This window comes from Nerophis lumbriciformis, linkage group LG08 (genome assembly GCF_033978685.3).
Source record: "Nerophis lumbriciformis linkage group LG08, RoL_Nlum_v2.1, whole genome shotgun sequence".
Taxonomy (NCBI): Eukaryota; Metazoa; Chordata; class Actinopteri; order Syngnathiformes; family Syngnathidae; genus Nerophis; species Nerophis lumbriciformis.
The window spans coordinates 19,256,036-19,280,147 of NC_084555.2; the positions used below are offsets into that span (position 1 = coordinate 19,256,036).

A 24,112-nucleotide genomic window follows, 5' to 3' on the forward strand; every position below is an offset into this window, starting at 1 on the left:
CAGTACACTGTCCAGTAGTACAAATGTAAAATGGTTGTTTGTTTTGGCATTACGTTGAAAGAACAAACCGGAAGCCTTTCTGCATGCGTACTGCAAAATTGACTTTGGGTACACCTCATCTACAGAGAGCCTCTGGTGTTTTTGGTCCAAGCCTACACCGCTGAGCAAAATGACCGCTAAGAAGTCTGGCTCACGACTGGAGACAGAGATAGAGCGGTGCCGTTCAGAGGGCCAATGGGATAAAATACCAGAGTTAGTTCGGCAACTCCCGGCTAAACTGATATCAAACGGTAAGATGTCTTTTTAATCTGTTAAACGTTTCAAGGCCTTCCTCCCTTTCGGAATCCTCGGTACTTCCTGACAGACAGCCACCTCTCGTTTGTACACCCAATGCATTTCGATTAGAGTCTTCAGTCCCTTTAGTTTAGTTTTGACGAAAGTAAAATCAGCTAATTTTGGTGCCGAATTAAAAACAACCATTTTGTATTAATACTTGCATTTTGTGAATCACTATTTTCCATTTGTACACTTGCTAAAACAGAATCACATTCAAAAGTGATCATTTCTCAACACGATTTCGCATCTTCGTGACAGATACATGCTCGCAAAGTTATAGGAAGCGTTGTTATGTTGTTTAACTCCACTACTGGCAGAAAGACACATTATGGAACCTTTAATAATATAGGAACAAATAGTTTATGAACTAAAGTATACAATATATACTGTATTAGTAATGTGAATAAAATTACGTCATATACAGTATGTTATGTTTCCCCTGATTATTTTATTCTCCCCAATGCAGCACATTTGCATGTAGACTGAATTATCAAAGCTACCATCCCTTTATTGCCATTTTGGAATGCATTTTTCTAATACAAATACATATGAATTTTGGTTACTGAATGGGATTAGTTACAGGATTATTGGCCATTTCAAGAGTTGTACCTTGAAACAAGTGTGGCCCTGTTGAGGTGGCAGAATGTATAATTCTGTCTGGAATGTGTCTAACCCCCGTAAGTCCTCGGTTAAACTTTAATGTGAGAACGTTCTTTAAATGCAGGTACAGTATTAATAACTACAGCAGGGGTGTCCAAATTTTTTACACTGACGGCCGCACACTTAAATATGAAAGCATGTGGGGGCCATTTGGTATTTTTCATTTTCAAAACTTTCAGTTCTCCCCTTAATTTTGGTGTATGTTGGTCCTGTGGATCCAATGGTTCTCAGTCATTAAAGTGTTAAAAAATAAGTCACACTTTCAATCCTGAAATATCAATAGATCAACTTCAAATCTGTCTGTTGCCATAACGTTTTTATTTTTTTCTGCCCTTTTCTTTTTTTTCCAAAGAAAACACTTTTTTATTGAAAAACACAAAATATGCAATATTTTCCTCAAAACAGTTTTCTAAATGGGATATTTAATGTGAAGTAATATGTACATCATTTATAACAACATGGCTTTTGACTTTTTTTTTGAAGAATGATCGTTAAAAAAAAAGAAAAGACTAAAGGCCTCTGGGACCCAAAGGGGGGGGCTGCACTTTGGACATCCCAGAAATACAGGTTGTAACTCCATCAGCTTAATCAGTCGTTAATATTTTAGTAATTTACTAAGCCTTGTTGTGGAATGTACCTTCATTTCAGACCATATAAATTATGATTCACTGTAGTCTTGTAATTGTCCTAAAAAATATTTCATGTGTTCAGATGACTTAGGGGAGCTGTTGCTGGGGGAATGTAAGCTACAAACGTACTTGAAAGAGAATCCAATCAAACAGGGTGCCAGCCCAAAGGGCCCAAGACCAAAATTGGTAGAGGTCAGGAAGCACCTAACTGCTGCTCTGGACAGAGGAAACCTCAAGGTGAGCATCAATAGAGAGATACATAAATGTGGTCAGTTTGGTGTGAATGTGTGTGTGAGTTCACAGTTAATCAATGCCAGATTTTTAAAATGTAAATTATCTACTTTCCAGGCGCATTACCTTCAGGAGGCGAGTCTGCTCATGGCTAAACTCAGCTATGCAGAGGAAGAATACAGAGATGCTTTAGGTGACACACTGTTATCCTTAAAATGTTGTGTACCGTACATTCTATGATTGTGTGTTTTTATTTTATTTTTTCCTAAACCATTAAGGAACATCATTTGGTTACATTTGCACATTCCAACGTATCTGAAAAGGAGTAGGAAGAAGCAACGTTTATATTTAATCCTAACAATTCTACATGTCTTTTACTAATTGTTAATTGAAAACATAACTTGTAAATTTTTACATTAAGTTCACCCTCTGTTTGAAAGAAGGGCATGTGTTGGGAAAACGGATATGTAATAACTCATTGGTGATAGTCATTGAATGTTATCCATCCATCCATCCATCCATCTTCTTCCGCTTATCCGAGGTTGGGTCGCGGGGGCAGCAGCCTAAGCAGAGAAGCCCAGACTTTCCTCTCCCCAGCCACTTCGTCCAGCTCTTCCCGGGGGATCCCGAGGCCAGCCGGGAGACATAGTCTTCCCAACGTGTCCTGGGTCTTCCCCGTGGCCTCCTATCGGTTGGACGTGCCCTAAACACCTCCCTATGGAGGCGTTCGGGTGGCATCCTGACCAGATGCCCGAACCACCTCATCTGGCTTCTCTCGATGTGGAGGAGCAGCGGCTTTACTTTGAGCTGCCCCCGGATGGCAGAGCTTCTCACCCTATCTCTAAGGGAGAGCCCCGCCACCCGGCGGTGGAAACTCATTTCGGCCGCTTGTACCCGTGATCTTGTCCTTTCGGTCATAACCCAAAGCTCATGACCATAGGTGAGGATGGGAACGTAGATCGACCGGTAAATCGAGAGCTTTGCCTTCCGGCTCAGCTCCTTCTTCACCACAACGGATCGATACAGCGTCCGCATTACTGAAGACGCCGCACCGATCCGACTGTCGATCTCACAATCCACTCTTCCCTCACTCGTGAACAAGACTCCTAGGTAGGTACTTGAACTCCTCCACTTGGGGCAGGGTCTCCTCCCCAACCCGGAGATGGCACTCCACCCTTTTCCGGGCGAGAACCATGGACTCGGACTTGGAGGTGCTGATTCTCATCCCAGTCACTATACACTCTGCTGCGAACCGATCCAGTGAGAGCTGAAGATCCTGGCCAGATGAAGCCATCAGGACCACATCATCTGCAAAAAGCAGAGACCTAATCCTGCAGCCACCAAACCAGATCCCCTCAACGCCTTGACTACGCCTAGAAATTCTGTCCATAAAAGTCAGCCTTGGCGGAGGCCAACCCTCACTGGAAACGTGTCCGACTTACTGCCGGCAATGCGGACCAAGCTCTGACACTGATCGTACAGGGAGCGGACCGCCTCAATCAGACAGTCCGATACCCCATACTCTCTGAGCACTCCCCACAGGACTTCCCGAGGGACACGGTCTAATGCCTTCTCCAAGTCCACAAAGCACATGTAGACTGGTTGGGCAAACTCCCGTGCACCCTCAAGGACCCTGCCGAGAGTATAGAGCTGGTCCACAGTTCCAAGACCAGGACAACATTGAATGTTATGTATTACTTAATATTGTAGACTCTTTTATAATCTGTGTTAGTTTTGTAGTAGTTGTTGGCTTCAGATGCAACAAGGATTTGAGTTGTCTTTTATGTCCTTGTAGTCGAGATGATGTCATCTTCAGTCTTTGTACGGTTCCTTGATGTCTTTAAAAAGTACTTTGGCTTTTTCCTGACCTCCTGTTAACTTGATGTAGATTTTACAGTAGCCGCTCTAAGTGCCCTGAAATCCCCCCGTTTCCTCAACTCGTGTGCTTTCTTGGCGATGTCAGTGTAGTGTTTTGTTAGATGCTCATTGATGTAGACGTTTGTTCCCCTCAGTTTGACTGGCTGCCTCAGGAAAGCCACTGTGTTGATTTTGTTGGTGATCTATATGACAATAACAGGTGTGGTGAGTTTCCTGTCAAGACATTGGAATGCATGTTTCCATGTTGTTGACGTCCACATTCAACCCATTTGATTGCAGAAAGTTGGCCATCTGTTGCACTGTTGAAGCAGCAGCATCGTGTCCTTTGTTATCAGCTGCTCCACCATTAGGCATGTGTCTTATCTGATGGCCATTCATAATTACATTGTTCATGCGGACAGACTCTTGTAGTTACTGAATCTGACACATCATTTGAGATACAATGTAGTCGTTGTCATCATTTTGCTTCTTTAAAACATGCACTTACTCCTCTAGTCCATTCACTTTTTCTTCCAGTCCATCAATCCATCCTCACTTCCTTAATATTTGTACAATATGTATATAATATAAGTAATTCATGTCCTCACGCTGTCTATCAAGGCTAGCAAACACTTTGGTCTGCCTGGCACATACAGTATATTATCTAACATCCTCAGTACTTCTTGGAAGTTACCTTATTCTGGACTGTCTTCCACATTCTCCTCCTACCCATTTATTGCGGTAGAAGCTTTTTTTCTTCCCATGTTGTTTGGAGTTGAAGCTTGGAGGTTCCAAGGTTTTTTGAGGCATTGGTTTCTCACACTAGACATGTTGAAGCCAGTGGTATCAGCAAACAGATTTGGATTTATGGTCAAAATATGTGGTCTGGAAGAGTACAAAAATGATCCAAAAACCTTGAGTCAATACAGAGCTTTTTCAATTCCCATCCTTCTTCACAGGAAGTGACATAAAACCCAATTTAATTCTATAACTTTAATAATGATTTGGAGTGCATGAGAAAGTGGAAAGGAAAACATGACCTTCTTTGAAGTATACAATTTGCATACAGCCACAGCTGTCAACAGACCACACACCCAGCAACTAAGGGAGACTTATATATAAGCATTAATTGCAGCATCGATGGATAATAATGTCCATTTCAGTGTAAATTTTAGAGTACATTTTCAAGTGAAATCTTTGAATACTTTTATTATCAAAGATAGACCAGCAATTAATTTTTGTTTCCAATGTCATCTGTGGTGGACATGAGGACTTACTAATACTCCTTTTTTATATAATAAATTATGACGGTAGTTGATGCAAGAAATGCATCAAGACGTTAAAGTTAAAAGTTAAAGAACCAATGATTGTCACACACACACTAAGTGTGGTGAAATTTGTCCTCTGCATTTGACCCATCCCCTTTGTACCCCCTGGGAGGTGAGGGGAGCAGTGGGCAGCAGTAGTGCCGCGCCCGGGAATCATTTTTGGTGATGCAGAGTGCCAAGCAGGGAGGTAATGGGTCCCATTTTTATAGTCTTTTGTATGACCTACCGATCTCAGGGCGGACACTCTAACCACTAGGCCACTGAGTAGAAGTGCATGTTAGCCACGAAGAAAACAAGCAAACCATTTAAAAAGTACCAATGATTGTCACACACACACTAGGTGTGGCAAAATTGTTAACCACGAAGAAAACAAGCAAACCATTTGCAATATCATTCATAATATGATAATGATATAATATTAATGAGAAAAAAGTATGTTTCATGTTAATATAACTATATGATTTGCGTATAGAAATGTATGCAATTAGAGCCATTAATTGCTTATTATTTTTTCCTGTGAAGGATGTAAAAAAATATTAAGTTGTCCCCTACAAGAGACTTTGTATCAATCAAATCAATCAAATTTGACTAACTACACTAGAGCAAGCCCGGTCACAGGCAATTACAGAGCCTGCTAGTCCGGGTGAGGAGTCAGTTAAGCTAGAACTAGCCAGCGCCAGGCTGGATAATTCCTGTACGCATAGCAATTTTCTTAGAATAACACACAACTCACATAATGTGTTTTCTGTTGTGAATGTGTCCGGGGTAGATATGCATTCTACTGAGGTGGCAAATCATGATGCGTTCAGTCGATCGCAGCATCAAGCAAACAATCTGAAAATTCCCGTCGTATCAATTCCTAGATATGGTCGAAACTATTTAAAGTGCACTACGTATAATAAACGTAACATTATTAATATTTCTACTACGGATAATTTAAACAAAAACTCGTCAAAACAGCCCAATACTTATAATATGGGCTTTTTAAACATAAGATCATTGTCTCCCAAAACGTTATTAGTTAATGAGGTCATTAGAGACAACAATCTTAACGTCATTGGTCTTAGCGAAACCTGGCTCAAACCAGACGAATTTTTTGCGCTAAATGAGGCATCTCCTCCTAACTATACGAATGCGCATATTGCCCGTCCCCTTAAAAGGGGTGGGGGGGTCGCATTAATATACAATGAAAACTTTAACCTTACCCCTAACCTAAATAATAAATACAAATCGTTTGAGGTGCTTACTATGAGGTCTGTCGCACCGCTGCCTCTCGATATGGCTGTTATCTACCGCCCCCCAGGGCCCTACTCGGACTTTATTAATTAATTCTCAGAGTTCGTTGCTGATCTAGTGACGCACGCAGACAATATAATCATAATGGGGGACTTTAATATCCATATGAATACCCCATCGGACCCTCAGTGCGTGGCGCTCCAGACTATAATTGATAGCTGTGGTCTTACACAAATAATAAATGAACCTACGCATCGCAACGGCAATACGATAGATCTAGTGCTGGTCAGGGGTGTCACCACCTCCAAAGTTATGGTACTCCCGTATACTAAAGTAATGTCCGATCATTACCTTATAAAATTCGAAGTTCTGACTCATTGTCAACAAACTAATAATAATAATAACTGCTATAGCAGCCGCAACATTAATGCCGCCACAACGATGACTCTTGCTGACCTACTGCCTTCGGTAATGGCACCATTCCCAAATTATGTCGGCTCTATTGATAACCTCACTAACAACTTTGACAATGCCCTGCGCAAAACCATTGATAGCATAGCACCGCTAAAACAAAAAAGGGCCCCTAAAAGGCGCACCCCATGGTTTACAGAGGAAACCAGAGCTCATAAATTATCATGTAGAAAGTTGGAACGCAAATGGCGCGCGACCAAGCTTGAGGTTTTCCATCAAGCATGGAGTGATAGTTTAATATCGTATAAACGCATGCTTACCTTAGCTAAAGCTAAATATTACTCAAATCTCATCCGCCTCAACAAAAACGACCCAAAATTTTTGTTTAGTACAGTAGCATCGCTAACCCAACAAGGGACTCCTCCCAATAGCTCCACCCACTCGGCAGATGACTTTATGAATTTCTTTAATAAGAAAATTGAACTCATTAGAAAGGAGATTAAAGACAACGCATCCCAGCTACAACTGGGTTCTATGAACACAGATACAACTGTATCTACGACGGATACTGCAATACAAAATAGTCTCTCTCTTTTTGATGAAATAACATTAGAGGAACTATTACAGCGTGTAAGTGGGATAAAACAAACAACATGTTTACTTGACCCACTTCCTGGGAAACTTATCAAGGAGCTTTTTGTATTATTAGGTCCATCAGTGCTAAATATTATAAACTTATCACTTTCCTCTGGCACTGTTCCCCTAGCATTCAAGAAAGCGGTTATTCATCCTCTGCTCAAAAGACCTAACCTTGATCCTGACCTCATGGTAAACTACCGACCGGTGTCCCACCTTCCCTTTATTTCGAAAATCCTCGAAAAAATTGTCGCACAGCAGCTAAATGAACACTTAGTGTCTAACAATCTCTGTGAACCTTTTCAATCCGGTTTCAGGGCAAATCACTCTACGGAGACAGCCCTCGCAAAAATGACTAATGATCTACTGCTGACGATGGATTCTGATGCGTCATCTATGTTGCTGCTTCTTGATCTTAGCGCTGCTTTCGATACCGTCGATCATAATATTTTATTAGAGCGTATCAAAACACGTATTGGTATGTCAGACTTAGCCTTGTCGTGGTTTAACTCTTATCTTACTGACAGGATGCAATGCGTCTCCCATAATAATGTGACCTCTGACTATGTTAAGGTAACGTGCGGAGTTCCTCAGGGTTCGGTTCTTGGCCCTGCACTCTTTAGTATTTACATGCTGCCGCTAGGCGACATCATACGCAAATACGGTGTTAGCTTTCATTGCTATGCTGATGACACCCAACTCTACATGCCCCTAAAGCTGACCAACACGCCGGATTGTAGTCAGCTGGAGGCGTGTCTTAATGAAATTAAACATTGGATGTCCGCTAACTTCTTGCAACTCAACGCCAAGAAAACGGAAATGCTGATTATCGGTCCTGCTAAACACCGACATTTATTTAATAATACCACCTTAACATTTGACAACCAAACAATTACACAAGGCGAATCAGTAAAGAATCTGGGTATTATCTTCGACCCAACTCTCTCGTTTGAATCACACATTAAGAGTGTTACTAAAACGGCCTTCTTTCATCTCCGTAATATCGCTAAAATTCGTTCTATTTTATCCACTAGCGACGCTGAGATCATTATTCATGCGTTCGTTACGTCTCGTCTCGACTACTGTAACGTATTATTTTCGGGTCTCCCTATGTCTAGCATTAAAAAATTACAGTTGGTACAAAATGCGGCTGCTAGACTTTTGACAAGAACAAGAAAGTTTGATCATATTACGCCTATACTGGCTCACCTGCACTGGCTTCCTGTGCACTTAAGAAGTGACTTTAAGGTTTTACTACTTACGTATAAAATACTACACGGTCTAGCTCCGTCCTATCTTGTCGATTGTATTGTACCATATGTCCCGGCAAGAAATCTGCGTTCAAAGAACTCCGGCTTATTAGTGATTCCCAGAGCCCAAAAAAAGTCTGCGGGCTATAGAGCGTTTTCTATTCGGGCTCCAGTACTATGGAATGCCCTCCCGGTAACAATTAGAGATGCTACCTCAGTAGAAGCATTTAAGTCCCATCTTAAAACTCATTTGTATACTCTAGCCTTTAAATAGCCCCCCTGTTGGACCAGTTGATCTGCCGTTTCTTTTCTTTTCTCCTCTGCTCCCCTTTTCCTTGAGGGGGGGGGGGGGCACAGGTCCGGTGGCCATGGATGAAGTGCTGGCTGTCCAGAGTCGGGACCCGGGGTGGACCGCTCGCCTGTGCATCGGCTGGGAACATCTCTACGCTGCTGACCCGTCTCCGCTCGGGATGGTGTCCTGCTGGCCCCACTATGGACTGGACTCTTACTATTATGTTGGATCCACTATGGACTGGACTCTCACAATATTATGTCAGACCCACTCGACATCCATTGCTTTCGGTCTCCCCTAGAGGGGGGGGGGTTACCCACATATGCGGTCCTCTCCAAGGTTTCTCATAGTCATTCACATCGACGTCCCACTGGGGTGAGTTTTTCCTTGCCCGTATGTGGGCTTTGTACCGAGGATGTCGTTGTGGCTTGTGCAGCCCTTTGAGACACTTGTGATTTAGGGCTATATAAATAAAGATTGATTGATTGATTGATTGATATGGTTAATAATGTGAGAGTCCAGTCCATAGTGGGGCCAGGATATTAATAAATGCCATAGATAACTATTGTGTCTTGTCACCCCAAAACAAAATCTGTGTCACAGAAGCAAATGTCTAAAAGTATGACATAACTATTAATTATTTATAGGTCAGTACAACAGGATGCGTCTGGATGACATGCAGCTGGCTGGAGCTCCTGTGTACAGGCTCTCTATGATAGCAGAGGCATATGCCACTAAAGGTACAGTCACACACACACATAGAGTGCATCCGGAAAGTATTCACAGCTCTTCACTTTTTCCACATGTTATGTTATAGCTTTATTTCAAAATGAAATACATTATTTTTTGTCCTCAACATTTTACACACAATACCCCACAATGACAGTGTAAAAAGTTTTTTTTACATTTTTGCAAATTTATTGAAAATAAAAAAACACATTAACGTAAGTATTCACAGCCTTTGCTCAATACTTTGTTGATGCACCTTTGGCAGCAATTACAACCTCAATTCTTTTTGAATATGATGCCACAAACTTGGCACACCGATCTATGAGCAGTTTTGCCAATTCCTCTTTGCCCATTCCTCTTTGTAGCACCTCTCAAACTCCATCATGTTGGATAGGAAGCCTTGGTTTTCATTCAGGATGTCTCTGTACATTGCAGCATTCATCTTCGTTTAGTCAGGGAGGTGACCAAGAACTCAATGGTAACTACAACTACAGCAATCCTCTGTGGAGAGAGGAGAAGCTTACTGAAGGACAACCATCTCTGCAGCCATCTACAAATTAGGCCTGTATGGTACAGTGTCTAGACGGAAGCCATTTCTTCATAAAAGTTTGCCAAAATGCACCTGAAATACTCTCAGGCAATGAGAAACAAAATTCCCAAGTCTGATAAAACAAAAATGTAACTCTTTGGCGTGAATGCCATGCATCGTGTTTGGAGGAAACCAGGCAGTGCTTATCACCAGGCCAATACCATCCCTAGAGTGAAGCAAGGTGGTGGCAGCATCATGCTGTGGGGATGTTTTTCCAGCACCAGGAACCATAAGGACAGTGTCGATAGATGGAAAGATGAATGCAGCAATGTATAGCGACATCCTGGATGCAAACCAACGCTTCTCATCCGATCTGATGGTGCTTTAGATAGATAGATAGATAGATAGTACTTTATTGGAGGTGCTGCAAAGAAGAGTGGGCAAAGAGGAATGGGCAAAAGTGCCCAAAAATAAGCATGCCAAGCCCGTGGCATCGTTTTCAAAAAGACTTGAGCAAAGGCTGTGAAAGCTTATGAACATGTGATATTATAGGGTATCGTCTGTAAAAGTTTGAGGACAAAAAAGTATTTATTCCATTTCGGAATAAGGTTGTAATATAACAAAATGTGGAAAAAGTGAAACGATGTGAATACTTTTCGGGTACACTGCACTGTATAAATAAGCACAATCATGGTATACTTTGACTTGCAATCGCACAACCAACCCACACTTAACACTACTGATGCTTTCACCACATGGTGGCAGTACAATATCACCGCTAGTGATAACATTTGATCTGCATTCACTGATAAACTGCCACTCAATACATGGGGCAATAATGAGATATGATTATGTGTTTAAAATAGGCATGTATTTGAATATGACAAACTCGCAATTGTGAAATGTGTAGCGTTTTGTAATTGCTGCCCACTCTGTTGGCCCAGGTTTGTGTCTTGAGAAAATACCACCTGCCTCTCCAATGGTGTCCAACATGAATGCCGGGTCTCCATCCACCAACAGAAGCAGACCTGAGTTAGAGCAGGAAATCATCACCTGCTATGAAAAATCCGGAGATATTGCTCTACTTTACCTGCAGGAGGCTGAGAAGGTTTGTGTTTGTGGAAAATTGTTTTTTAAATAAATAATCTGTTTATTTATCAGGCATTGTAGAGAAAACTGTAAAAGGCACATGTAGGGATGTCACGGTATGAACATTTGTTATCACGGGGGGGGGGGGGGGCTGGTGCCTATCCCAGCTGTAGTCGGGCAAAAGGCAGGGTACACCCTGGACAAGCTGCCACCTCACCGCTGGGACAACACAGGTAGACAACATTCACACTCACATTACCATGTTTTATTTAAAAAAAGAAGAAAAATACACAAATAACACATTCTAAATTATTTCCTTTGTAGAAGAAAAAAATATTGTAGACAAAAATTTAAGTTAAGCTTTTTCACAAGATCTGTTGGCATGGGGGCTTGAAAATCAGGGCGTCATCCAGCAAATTACTAAGGTATTTGTACGTGTGAACCACGTCTGACATTTCCCTCAAGAGTGGACAGTAAGAGGATAATTTGAGGAACCTTCTTAGTGTTTGAAAACAACATTAGTTATGTCTTTTCAGCATTGAGGACTAGTTTTAGCTGCAGAAGTGTGTGCTGGATTAGCAGGCTTTAAACCAAAACAGTAAATTATTGTGTCATCACCGTACAAATGTATATTAGCATCAGACATATTTTGTCCTAATTGGGTGATCTTTCAGTGTGGAGTTTGCATGTTCTCCCCGTGACTGCGTGGGTTCCCTCCGGGTACTCCGACTTCCTCCCACCTCCAAAGACATGCACCTGGGGATAGGTTGATTGGCAACACTATAATTGGCTATAGTGTGTGAATGTGAGTGTGAATGTTGTTTGTCTATCTGTGTTGGCCCTGCGATGAAGTGGTACCAGGGTGTACCCCGACTTCCACCCGAATGCAGCTGAGATAGGCTCCAGCACCCCCCGCGATACCGAAAGGGACAAGCACTAGAAAATGGATGGATGGATGGTTAATATACATGATGAACAGGAGGGGTCCTAATTTTGAACGCTGTGGTATCTCCTTGTGGCGATTTAAAAATTTAGAACACAGACCGTCACATTTAATACACTGGCTCCCCTGTCACTCAAATCAGTTGTGAACCTGGAAACAACATGACTAGATAGTCCCAAACAAAGAAGCCTATGCTTTAAAATAGCATGTTCCACAGTGTCAAAAGCTTTTGACAGATCAATAAAAAAGGGAGCACAATATTGATTTTTTTTAACAAGAGCAACAAGTTTATTGTTTATCACTTTTGTAGCAGCCGTGATGGTACTGTGCTTTTTCCTGAAGCCGGATTGAAGTTTAGAAATAAGGTTGTTAGAGTACAGGAACTCTTTTAGTTGATTACAAACAAGAGATGTAAGAACTTTTGACAAAACACACACATTTGATATTGGCCTGTTGTCAGTTAAAACAGCTTTATCACCTCCTTTTAATAAAGGGGTAACAAAAGCTGACTTACAACCGAGTGGGATTTCTTTGTTTTGGATTGAAAAATTTAAAAGAACAACCGTAAGAGGCTTTGCTACATTATCAGCTGCTATTCTTAAGAAGTAGGACTCTATCAAGTCTGGTCCATGGGGTTTCCAGTGATCTACTACTTTGAGAGTTTTATGCACTTCCTGCACAGTAAAAGGAATAAAGTTGAAAAGCTCTCTCGAACACATTGCAGGTCCTGTGCAGGGAGTCAAAGGGGCTGTTTGTGTGGAGTCAAACAAGTAACCAGAAGCTACAAAATGCTTGTTAAATCTATTTAGGACCTCAGTCCTATCATAGACAGGGACAGAGTCTTTTAAAAAATATTTTAGAAGAGCCAAAGGTCTTCTATTTACAGATAGAGACTTTATCACTTTCCAAAATGTCTGTAGATTGTTGAGGTTTCCAGTTGTGACGCATAAGTACTATTCTGATTTAGACTTCTTGATAAGAGAAGTACATTTATTTCGTAAATGTCTAAACTCTAAAGTTAGACCAATCGGAAGGATAATCATCTTTCCTGGCTTTGGCCCATGCCACATTGCGTTGATGGATGGACTCTGACAATTCTGGAGAAAACCAAGGGATTTCTCGTCCCTTAACTCTAAAATTTCCTGATAGAAGCATGTTTATTTACAATGTTAATAAAACTTTATTTGAAATATGCCCAAGCCAGCTTGACATCTGGCAACCGACTCAATTGCCCCTAATTAATCAAAAACATATCATGATGATAAGCTTGTTCATTTAATATTTTTTTATTTCTCTTACAAATAATATGCGGATTGCATTTGGGGATTTTAGTGTTCCTGCAGGTAGCAACAACACAGTCATTGCTTAAATCATTGCAGAACACACCCAATGATGAGAATTTATGAGGGACGTTGACTAGGATTACGTCAATCAAAGTAGACCTATCAGGACTCTTTACATTTGGCCTTGTAGGTAGGTTGATTTCAATTCACCAGAAACTGCCTTCAGCCAGTCCGGCCAATAAAAGTTTGTTATAATTTAATTTGGATAAAAGAACAACATTCACACTCACATCCACACACTAGGGCCAATTTTAGTGTTGCCAATCAACTTATCCCCAGGTGCATGTCTTTGGAAGTGGGAGGAAGCCGGAGTACCCGGAGGGAACCCACGCAGTCACGGGGAGGACATGCAAACTCCACACAGAAAGATCCCGAGCCCGGGATTGAACCCAAGACTACTCAGGACCTTCGTATTGTGAGGCAGGTGCACTAACCTCTCTGCCACCGTGAAGGCCCTGCGATGAGGTGGCGACTTGTCCAGGGTGTACCCCGCCTTCCGCCCGATTGTAGCTGAGATAGGCTCCAGCGCCCCCCGCGACCCCAAATGGATTAAGCGGTAGAAAATGGATGGATGGATGGATGCTTTAAAACTCAATTTGCTTAGAAATAGATTCAGATAAAACAATTGCTACATCAAATCTTGATTTTACATAAATGGCTATGCCACCACCTTTCTTGGGCCTATCCGTACAATGAACATTGTATCCAAGTATGTTGATGTCATCATTAGAAATAGATTTGGATAGCTATTATTATACCTTGTAATTGTGTAAAATACCTTTTTATTTCCTCAGGCTTTGTCAGCTGGAATTCAGAACCGCAGCCCAAAGCCTGGCCCGGTTTCCCAGGACCAGGAGCTGGATTACTTTCTTGAGACAGGCCTGCAGAGAGCCCATGTCATCCATTTCAAAAACGGGTAAGATGCTAAGAAAATTGTTTGTTGACAGGTTTTTAATTGCCTTCCATGTGACCTGTTATTAATTGCACACAGGGTTCGTATGGTTTTAAAAAACTTTGAAATTTCATGGAATTTTAAAATACATTTTGTTTTTGTATTGTTCTAGAAGTTTTGGAAACATGAAAATATATGTGAAGTCTCATTAATCCAAACAAAATTGAGGAGCCAGAGAAGTGCAGCTTCAACATAGCATGTTTCTTTAAAGGATAAATACAAATTATGTCTGGCAAAAGACACTGACCCAAGATGTGCTAAAAAAATGTGCTGTAAGACATTTGACATTTCAAAGATGGGCTGGCAGCGCTCAGTAGCCAATTGAAGGGGAAAAAGCATGAAACTGTACCGACAGTTGTTTGCAGCGAAATACCTACAGGTGAGTTTTTGAACGCTGATGCTGTGAGGACAGCCAGCAACACTACTATAGTTTCCACAACAACAAATCAAATAATTTTGGACATTCCTGCAAAAAATGAAAACCTCAAAGCTTTCATTGCCTGTCTCTGTGGGCACTAAAATACATGAATTGGTGGTACTCATTCAAGTCATTCAAGGACACAAGCTGTCTTTTCGCCGCTATGTTCCCGGACAGCCAGGTTACAGCGAAATGTAACTGTGGTGAGAACAAGTGTGCCTATGTCTGTGCTTTTGGGCTTGCTCTGCACTTTAAAGGAATCTAACAGTCACTAGTGTCCAACAAACCAGGTGTGTGGTGCTGTTTGAAAAAAGTCTAAATTCATCCAACAAATTAATTTACTATTGAGGTTGTGGGATAGAACAGAAGTGAAGACTACTAAATATGTTGGAACTGAAATATGAGTAGATGTACCTAAATGTGCCTGCCTGGTGTTTTTGTGTGTTTGTGTTTCTTTTAGACAGGCAGCAATGTTAAGTTAAAGTACTAATGATTGTCACACACACTAGGTGTGGCGAAATTATTCTCTGCATTTGACCCATCACCCTTGATCACCCCCTTGGAGGTGAGGGGAGCAGTGAGCAGCAGCAGTGGCTGCGCCCGGGAATAATTTTTGGTGATTTAACCCCCAATTCCAACCCTTGATGCTGAATGTCAAGCTGGGAGGTAATGGGTCCCATTTTTATAGTCTTTGGTATGACTCGGCCGGGGTTTGAACTCACGACCTACCGATCTCAGGGCGGACACTCTAACCACTAGGCCACTGAGTAGGTGTGCACCATGTATTTCAGATATAAAACCTAATTTTACTTAGAATTCAAGAAACTTTATTGTCATACCAGCTAGGGCTATACAAGTAATCACATTTTGATTTTGATTTCGATTATAGCGTCTCACGATCATGAAAATATAATCCATTTTATACCGTTGTCCCTCTCGGAGTCGCAGGGGGTGCAGGAGCCTATCCCAGCTGCACTCGGTCGGAAGGCGGGGTACTCACTGGACAAGTCGCCACCTCATCGCAGGGCCAACAGATAGACAGACAATAATCGGGAAAAAAAGATTAATGGTCCGCGCAATTTGCATGCAAATTCTGGAGCTTGTAACGGTGAAGCGGATGAGTAAGTGGGAAAAAGACTACGTCTACTAGAAGTTTGGGATCTCATATTGGTTGCAACATTTTATTTGACACAGCGCTAGTATGCCTCATCAATAATCACTAAAATCAACAAAAAAAGTAAGGCATATGATTTTTGCGGACAATTGCCCAATAAAACTGAATCCGCTGATAAACGCAAAATAGAATCAGGGAAATTGACATAAATGTGAGTGAAATGCTTTTATTGAGAGTCGCTCTTTTTTTATTGGTATTTTTTATATTTCTTTTGTAATTTGATTTATTATTACTATTATAATTATTTTTGTTGTTGTGGTTTATTTGTTACTAATTTATATCTGTTTTTTAACTATAATTTACAGTTAAGTTTTGGTGGTACAATAAATGCTAATGTTTTCAAATTAATAAATGATGGTGGTATTAATCGTGATTACAATATCAATTAAAATAATCGTGATTATTATTTTTGCCATAATCGTCCAGCCCTAATACCAGCACACATGAGATGGCATGAAATGTGCCTAAGGTCCCAGATGAAGCCTAATAAGTATCACAAGAACAATAGTATGTACATAATAATGTAATATTAGTGTTAGGATAACTAGTTTTCTGCGATCCTTTTGATCTAAAATTATTTATTTTGGTAAAAGGTTTTTGGAGAAATCCACTGATTAAAACGTGTACAGATCCTGAGCACAAACCAGAGAGATTTTGTGTCCTTGTCTTACTTCATATTATACACATACCACTTTCAGAGATATATATATATATATATATATATATATATATATATATATATATATATATATATATATATATATATATATATATCCATATATATCCATCCATCCATCCATCTTCCTCCGCTTATCCGAGGTCGGGTCGCGGGGGCAGCAGCTTAAGCAGGGAAGCCCAGACTTCCCTCTCCCCAGCCACTTCGTCCAGCTCTTCCTGTGGGACCCCGAGGCGTTCCCAGGCCAGCCGGGAGACATAGTCTTCCCAACGTGTCCTGGGTCTTCCCCGCGGCCTCCTACCGGTGGGACGTGCCCTAAACACCTCCCTAGGGAGGCGTTCGGGTGGCATCCTGACCAGATGCCCGAACCACCTCATCTGGCTCCTCTCGATGTGGAGGAGCAGCGGCTTTACTTTGAGCTCCTCCCGGATGGCAGAGCTTCTCACCCTATCTCTAAGGGAGAGCCCCGCCACCCGGCGGAGGAAACTCATTTCGGCCGCTTGTACCCGTGATCTTGTCCTTTCGGTCATAACCCAAAGCTCATGACCATAGGTGAGGATGGGAACGTAGATCGACCGGTAAATTGAGAGCTTTGCCTTCCGGCTCAGCTCCTTCTTCACCACAACGGATCGATACAGCGTCCGCATTACTGAAGACGCCGCACCGATCCGCCTGTCGATCTCACGATCCACTCTTCCCCCACTCGTGAACAAGACTCCGAGGTACTTGAACTCCTCCACTTATATATATATATATATATATATATATATATATATATATATATATATATATATATATATATATATATATATATATATATATATATATGTATGTTTTTATTTGCAGCTCAACTAGTATTAAAAAATTGGTCACATCAGCAGAAATGTAATTGTGAATGATCTTTGAAAACTGGTTTCAAGGAAAGCTAGTAAGGTTGATATTTATTAATGTTTACTTACAAACAGATACTGTTTGAGTAGGTTTTGACAAAGTTTGCCTTATGCCTTTATGTCTTTAATACTGTAGAAACCTGACGCAGGGTGTTGGGCGATTTCGAGAAATTCTTCGAGCTGTTGAGACCAGGACTACGCAAAACCTGCGCATGGTATTATTTTCCTAAATAACAGCTATTTATCCTTTGCTTTATTATGAAAACAATGCTTCGTAGTTAGTAAGAAGGGATAGGATTAGACCATGGGTCGGCAACCCAAAATATTGAAAGAGCCATATTGGACCAAAAATACAAAAAAAAAACAAATCTGTCTGGAGCCACGCCTTTATATTAGTTATATTGAAGGCAACACATGATGTAAATTTTTATATTAGCTATATTAACCTATTATCAAAATGACTGTGTGTCGCAGGCTGACGCAAATCTTCTGTGACAGAAATGTTGAAATTCAATATTTATTCGACACATCTTTACAACATAAATATATATATGTGTGTGTCCAAAAGAAAGGAAATGGCAGGCTGTCTCTTCTAATGGATTTATTACAATCTTTGAAAGCTGAGTAACGTTTGCTGTGGTCTGGAACAACATGACACACAAACAACTATCAGAAATGCAGCCAACATTACAAACAGATAATGTCATTAGACATGCAAATATAAATTAATAGTTAATAGTTTAATATGGTTGAAACTATATTAAAACTAAAAATATATTTTTATATATATAAAATATATATTTTTTTGCATTTCCATACATTTTTGAAAAAGCTCCAATGAGCCACTAGGGCAGCACTAAAGTGGCTTTAGAGCCACAAGTTGCCGAACCTGGATTAGACTGGTCAGTTGTATTTAGTGCAAATAGATTATTCTAAGTATATAAGAGTTTATTTTAGCCTCGAACAAACAGATTGCTGTGTTTGTGCGTGTGTGTGTGCGCGTGTGTGTGTGGGTGTGCGTGTGTGTAGACCATAGCAAGACAGCTTGCAGAGATCTTGCTTCGTGGAATGTGTGAACAGAGTTACTGGTCTCCTGTGGAAGACCCGCCCACCGTGTCACCACTGGACGATCCCACGCGACAAGCACCCATCAAAAGCAAGAAGTACAGCTTAAGCCGACCCCCACGGGTGTACTCAGGAGAGAAGTGAGCAATTATGTTGTTAATGTGGGAATATAGTGGAAAAATGCCAATAATATCGCGAATGTGTTTTTTCTCAAGTTCCTCATCTTCTCCCTGTCATCATTTCCCCCTTTTCTCTCTCATCCTTTTATATTATTTTGGAATCGCTTTGCGTTCTTTTCGCCCTCAGTCTGTTTTGCCCTCAGGAGAACACAGAGGAAGCGTTATTGCTGCTCCTTATAAGTGAGTCCATGGTAAGACAGTTGCATCCACTTCTCTAAAGTGTTACATTCACACTGTAATTCAGAAGAATTAAGTCCTACATTTAGTGATTTTCATTTGTGTGTATTGCAGGCTAACCGCGATGCTGTACTAAGCAGGATTCCTGAACACAATAATGATCGAATCATCAGTTTACAGTCTGCCTCTGTGGTGTACGACCTGCTTACAATAGCACTAGGCAGAAGAGGGCAGTATGAGATGCTATCTGAGGTGAGTCATATTTTAGCTTATTATTAGTGTGCTTTAGCATAGTGCCTAAAATATAGTCACAATATTGGGGATTGTGGAAAGGTATATACTTACAGGACACTTAATTAGACACTGCTAATACATTAATTGTCAGGACTCTGTCAAAAATAGGATTCAGATGCAGAGATAGGGAAAAATCCGTCAGGCTTTTATTTTGAAAAGTTCACTTTTCACCTCTTGAGTCAGGGCAATACAAAAAATGGCTATAAACTTTAACTAGGCGAAAAGGTTTCACAAAATGTGAACAAACCGAAAAGCACTCCAAACAACCTCTAACTACACTAACGCGGAATATTACTATGAAATTTAAACAACAAAAGACGCTCCAAAAGGAGGGAAAAACAATTTGGCTATAAAGCTTCTACGCTGATGTCTTATCTAGTGAAATAATTAACAAAAGGTCACTCAAAAAATGAGGAAAATAAGAGACGGTAAAAGTAAACTGAACTCACCACTTCGATTTGAAAAAACTTTACAAACAAAAATTCACTCTGCTTAAGAGGAGAAAAGGAAAACTCAAAATACCTACTTGGATATTCAGGATCTGGATAACAAGACAAGACAAGGCTTGGATATGACGCTGGAGATGCACAAGACATTCTGGCACAGAACAAAGGGAGGCGTGGGCTTATAAAACACATGGGGTAATGGGGAACATGTGGAAACAATCAGGGATGACGTCAGACTGAATGACACATGAGGAAGGGCAAGTTAAAGTTAAAGTACCAATGATTGTCACACACACACTAGGTGTGGTGAAATTTGTCCTCTGCATTTGACCCATCCCCTTGTTCACCCCCTGGGAAGTGAGGGGAGCAGTGGGCAGCAGCTGTGCCGCGCCCTGGAATCATTTTTGGTGATTTAACCCCCAATTCCAACCCTTGATGCTGAGTGCCAAGCAGGGAGGTAATGGGTCCCATTTTTATAGTCTTTGGTATGACTCGGCGGGGGTTTGAACTCACAACCTACCGATCTCAGGGCGGACACTCTAACCCAGTGGTTCTCAAACTTTTTTTGTCATCCCCCACTTTGGACAAGGGGGAGTTTTCAAGCCCCACCTGCCCCCATCGCCCCAACAGAACGCTAATGCCAAGCTTAACATTTTCAAATTTATTGAACATCAAGTTGTATACATTCAAACTCAATAACATAACATAACATCAAGTTCAATAATAAATAAAATAACTGTGCAGCTGTGGTATAACTTGCATCAAGTTCAATAATAAATAAAATAACTTGCATCAAGTTCAATAATAAATAAAACAAAAGTGTTATAACTAGCATCAAGTTCAATAATAAATCAAAACAAGTATTATAACTTGCATCAAGTTCAATAATAAATAAAATAAAAGTGCCACTTTGCAATCTTTGCAACAACAAAAAAAGGAGGAGCTATGCATTTGGCAAGTCAGGGCAAGTGACAGCACTTTGCCCCGGGAGAGCCACCTTGCTTCACTGTGAAACAGCACCGCTGTATGATCAGCTCCCATTTCCTCACACAGTGCAGAGAACAGCCGCGCTTTCAGTGGTCGTGTTTTGATCAAATTTACCGCGCTCACAACATCTGTTAAAACCTCATTGAGTCCGGGGGCTGAGCTGCCTTGACGCAAATGCTTCCCGGTGAATGACACAGTGTGTCCAATGCGCATTTGGCGCAACCCTCCTTATTAGAGCCTGCAGCCCGTTTCTTGACCCTGGCATGGTCTGTGCGCCATCACAGCAAAAGCCCACACAGTTTTCACATTTAAAGGTCGTGTTCTTTGATTAAACTGTCCATTATCTTGAACAGCTCATCAGCAGTGGCTCTATTTTTGATGTATTTGCAAAACAGCAAATCCTCGCAGTGACTCGCCATTCACAAAGCGGACGTATGCGATGAACAGTATTGCTGTCAGTAGCTTCGTCCACTTGTAAAGCAAAACGACTTTCTTTTAATGTGTCGACGAGTTGTTCCTCAAGATCACTTGCAATGTCGCATATACGTCTCGCAACTGTGTCGTTTGACAGTGGGACAGCTTTTAATTTTGCTGCGCTTGTCTCGTCAAGCATGACTGACACCATGTCTATTGCAGCGGGGAGAATGAGCTGCTCAGCAATTGTGTGAGGTGTCATGTACTGTTTTGTCATGTCCGAGCCACCGTAGCATGTGTTCAGTGTGTGACGTCACGGGAGGGAGGGAGAGTTTGGACTCTCGAAGTTGTTAATAAACGGGAGCGATCCGAGGCATTGAGTTGAAACGTGTTGCCTGATTATTATTAAATTAAGACACCTAAATAAGCACATAGGTGAAACCGAGGACATAACATGTTTTTTTGCATTGTGCAATTCTGTATGCAACTCTATATGAAGCCATTTGAGCGTTACTGTTTACTGATGTAGCTTTTACCAGGCGCTTCTCCTGTTGACGGTACTCTGTCAGTTTTATTTGAAAGAAATCAAGTGGCTTATTGACGTGATTGGGGTGTGTGGTCTCGAGGTGTCTCTTTAATTTGTTGGGTCTCATGCTGTCTGCTGCTAGCGCTTTTAGACACAGAACACACAGGGGTCTCTCTGCCTCCACCACCGCTGCCGTGAGTCCAAGAGCATTAAGATACCCTTCATCATATTTTCTTTTCGGTTGGCTTTATGGTTGATTAGGCCCGTCAGATTTTTGTTTTTCTGCAGGCGCTGGCTCTGGCTCTGGCTCGACGACCTTTGAGGTGCCAGTCACAAATGTATCCATTTTGTGTAATTGTGGTTCACACATTAGCCTGCTACCCATCCGTGCGAAAGTTTGATCCGCTTAGCACCGCCCCCATTAGTTACTGTTGCTATGTCTGTCAAACTTTCGCTCCTATCGAGACATTTAAAGCCTACAGGAAAAATAAGTAATTTGCATTTATTTATATAGCGGATTCCACAGACAGAATCACAAAGTGATTTACAGTGTGTATAGAAAATGAAAGCATAGTAAAAAAAAAAAAATCTAAGAATATAATTTAAAAAAAAATAATGAAAGTGAAATGTCCTCCCGTTCCTCGCGCCCCACCTGTCATGTCTCTTTTCCCCACCAGTGGGGCGCGCCCCACACTTTGAGAAACGCTGCTCTAACCACTAGGCCACTGAGTAGGTGTGACCTGAAACGAGAGGAGAGTTGTTTTTCAAACTCCATCCATCCATCCATTTCCTACCGCTTATTCCCTTTTGAGGTCGCGGGGGGTGTTGGAGCCTATCTCAGCTACAATCGGGCGGAAGGCGGGGTACACCCTGGACAAGTCGCCACCTCATCGCAGGGCCAACACAGATAGACAGACAACATTCACACTCACATTCACACACTAGGGCCAATTTAGTGTTACCAATCAACCTATCCCCAGGTGCATGTCTTTGGAGGTGGGAGGAAGCCGGAGTACCCGGAGGGAACCCATGCAGTCACGGGGAGAACATGCAAACTCCACACAGAAAGATCCCGAGCCCGGGATTGAACCCAAGACTACTCAGGACCTTCGTATTGTGAGGCAGATGCACTAACCCCTCTACCACCGTGCTGCCTGTTTTTCAAACTAAAACATGAAATTCACAAGACACAAAAAAACCAAGACAAGACATCCCTCACCGCGGTGTGACATTAATAAGATCCAGTAGAAGAAATAATACAGTAATACCTCAACTTAGGAGCTTAATTGGTTCTGTGACAGAGATTTTATCTCAAAACACTTGTATCTCAAATCAACGTTGCCCATTTAAATGAGTTACATTTAGTTGAATCGGTGCTTGGCCCCAAAACAGCACATTTTACTTTATATCTGTCAGTAGACTCGATATGAAAGTGCTAAAAACTCAAACAATGCTGGCGGGGAGAAGACACAGTTAAAGTTGAGTCACGTAAATAAGACTGTCCACAAAACAGCGCATTCTGAAGAGACGGTCAGAAAGCAGCTTAAAGATGGTTGGTCTTTAAAACATAATCGTTGCGAAATTTTGACCTAAGAATTACAGATTGACCGCTATGTTTTTTCAGTGCTGACACCGATTATTAGTTGGCATGGAGGTCGATGACCGATATTAAAAAACAAACAATAAACAGCTGGACAAGGTTTTAAGTTTGTTTTTTTAACATTACGTTTTAGGAAACAGCGGACCAGTTGCGACATAATGTTTAATGCAGCGCTAATGTTGTGGTTAATTTAGCACCAAAAAACATCACAGGGTATCACAGACACCTTTATTACGTGTATCTAAGAAGAGCATCAACATTTGCTTTTCAAAATATGGGAAATCCCCTGAAAATGTTTATAAATATGGGATTTTCTACATCACAATAACTTGCAAACTAATAAAGCAATTTATGGATTCATTCACATTGTAAGGTTTACTTGTGAGGAACCTGAACTAGTTGGTTGGTAGGGTAAAGTTTATTTCAAACAAATATAGTTTCAATAATACATCACTTTTTTACATAATTTCATTTCTCTTTACAACGTGTCCGAAAAGGAGTAGGAAGAAGCAAAGCTTGTTTAATCTTACCCATTTTCCACTTCATAGCAATTACTAACACATGTGTTCATTTCCTGTTCTCAATTTGTAACACAATTTACATCAATGATTTCTAAATGGTTTGGATTGATATAAAAAATATGATTATAAAAAATTTCAAACATTTTAATAAAACTAATTCTGGGATCCTTCATGTAGCTTATATGTAAAACATTGTATAAACTGGCTGACAAGTTATTCCTCAATGTTACAGAAATGAGCTGCTGCTTGCTCTTCTGTACGTATTATATAAGTCGCCTTTTTGTCAATTTACAC

The 24,112-nt window shown here is 41.1% G+C and overlaps 1 protein-coding gene across 2 annotated transcripts in view; it reads left to right on the top strand.

The window, feature by feature from the left end:
- The first annotated feature begins 74 nt into the window (after positions 1-74).
- Positions 75-24,112, top strand: part of ttc7b (tetratricopeptide repeat domain 7B) — a 51,338-nt gene continuing 27,300 nt past the window's right edge. The window contains exons 1-10 of one of the 2 annotated variants that reach the window (XM_061968423.1): positions 75-290; positions 1,708-1,862; positions 1,974-2,049; positions 9,514-9,606; positions 11,069-11,232; positions 14,294-14,415; positions 17,746-17,824; positions 18,639-18,814; positions 18,981-19,044; positions 19,145-19,282. In XM_061968423.1, the coding sequence (XP_061824407.1) occupies positions 170-290; positions 1,708-1,862; positions 1,974-2,049; positions 9,514-9,606; positions 11,069-11,232; positions 14,294-14,415; positions 17,746-17,824; positions 18,639-18,814; positions 18,981-19,044; positions 19,145-19,282 (1,188 nt within the window). In that variant the 5' untranslated portion in view covers positions 75-169. The remainder of the gene's footprint in view (positions 291-1,707; positions 1,863-1,973; positions 2,050-9,513; positions 9,607-11,068; positions 11,233-14,293; positions 14,416-17,745; positions 17,825-18,638; positions 18,815-18,980; positions 19,045-19,144; positions 19,283-24,112) is intronic. The other variant, XM_061968425.2, reaches the window with a different exon arrangement.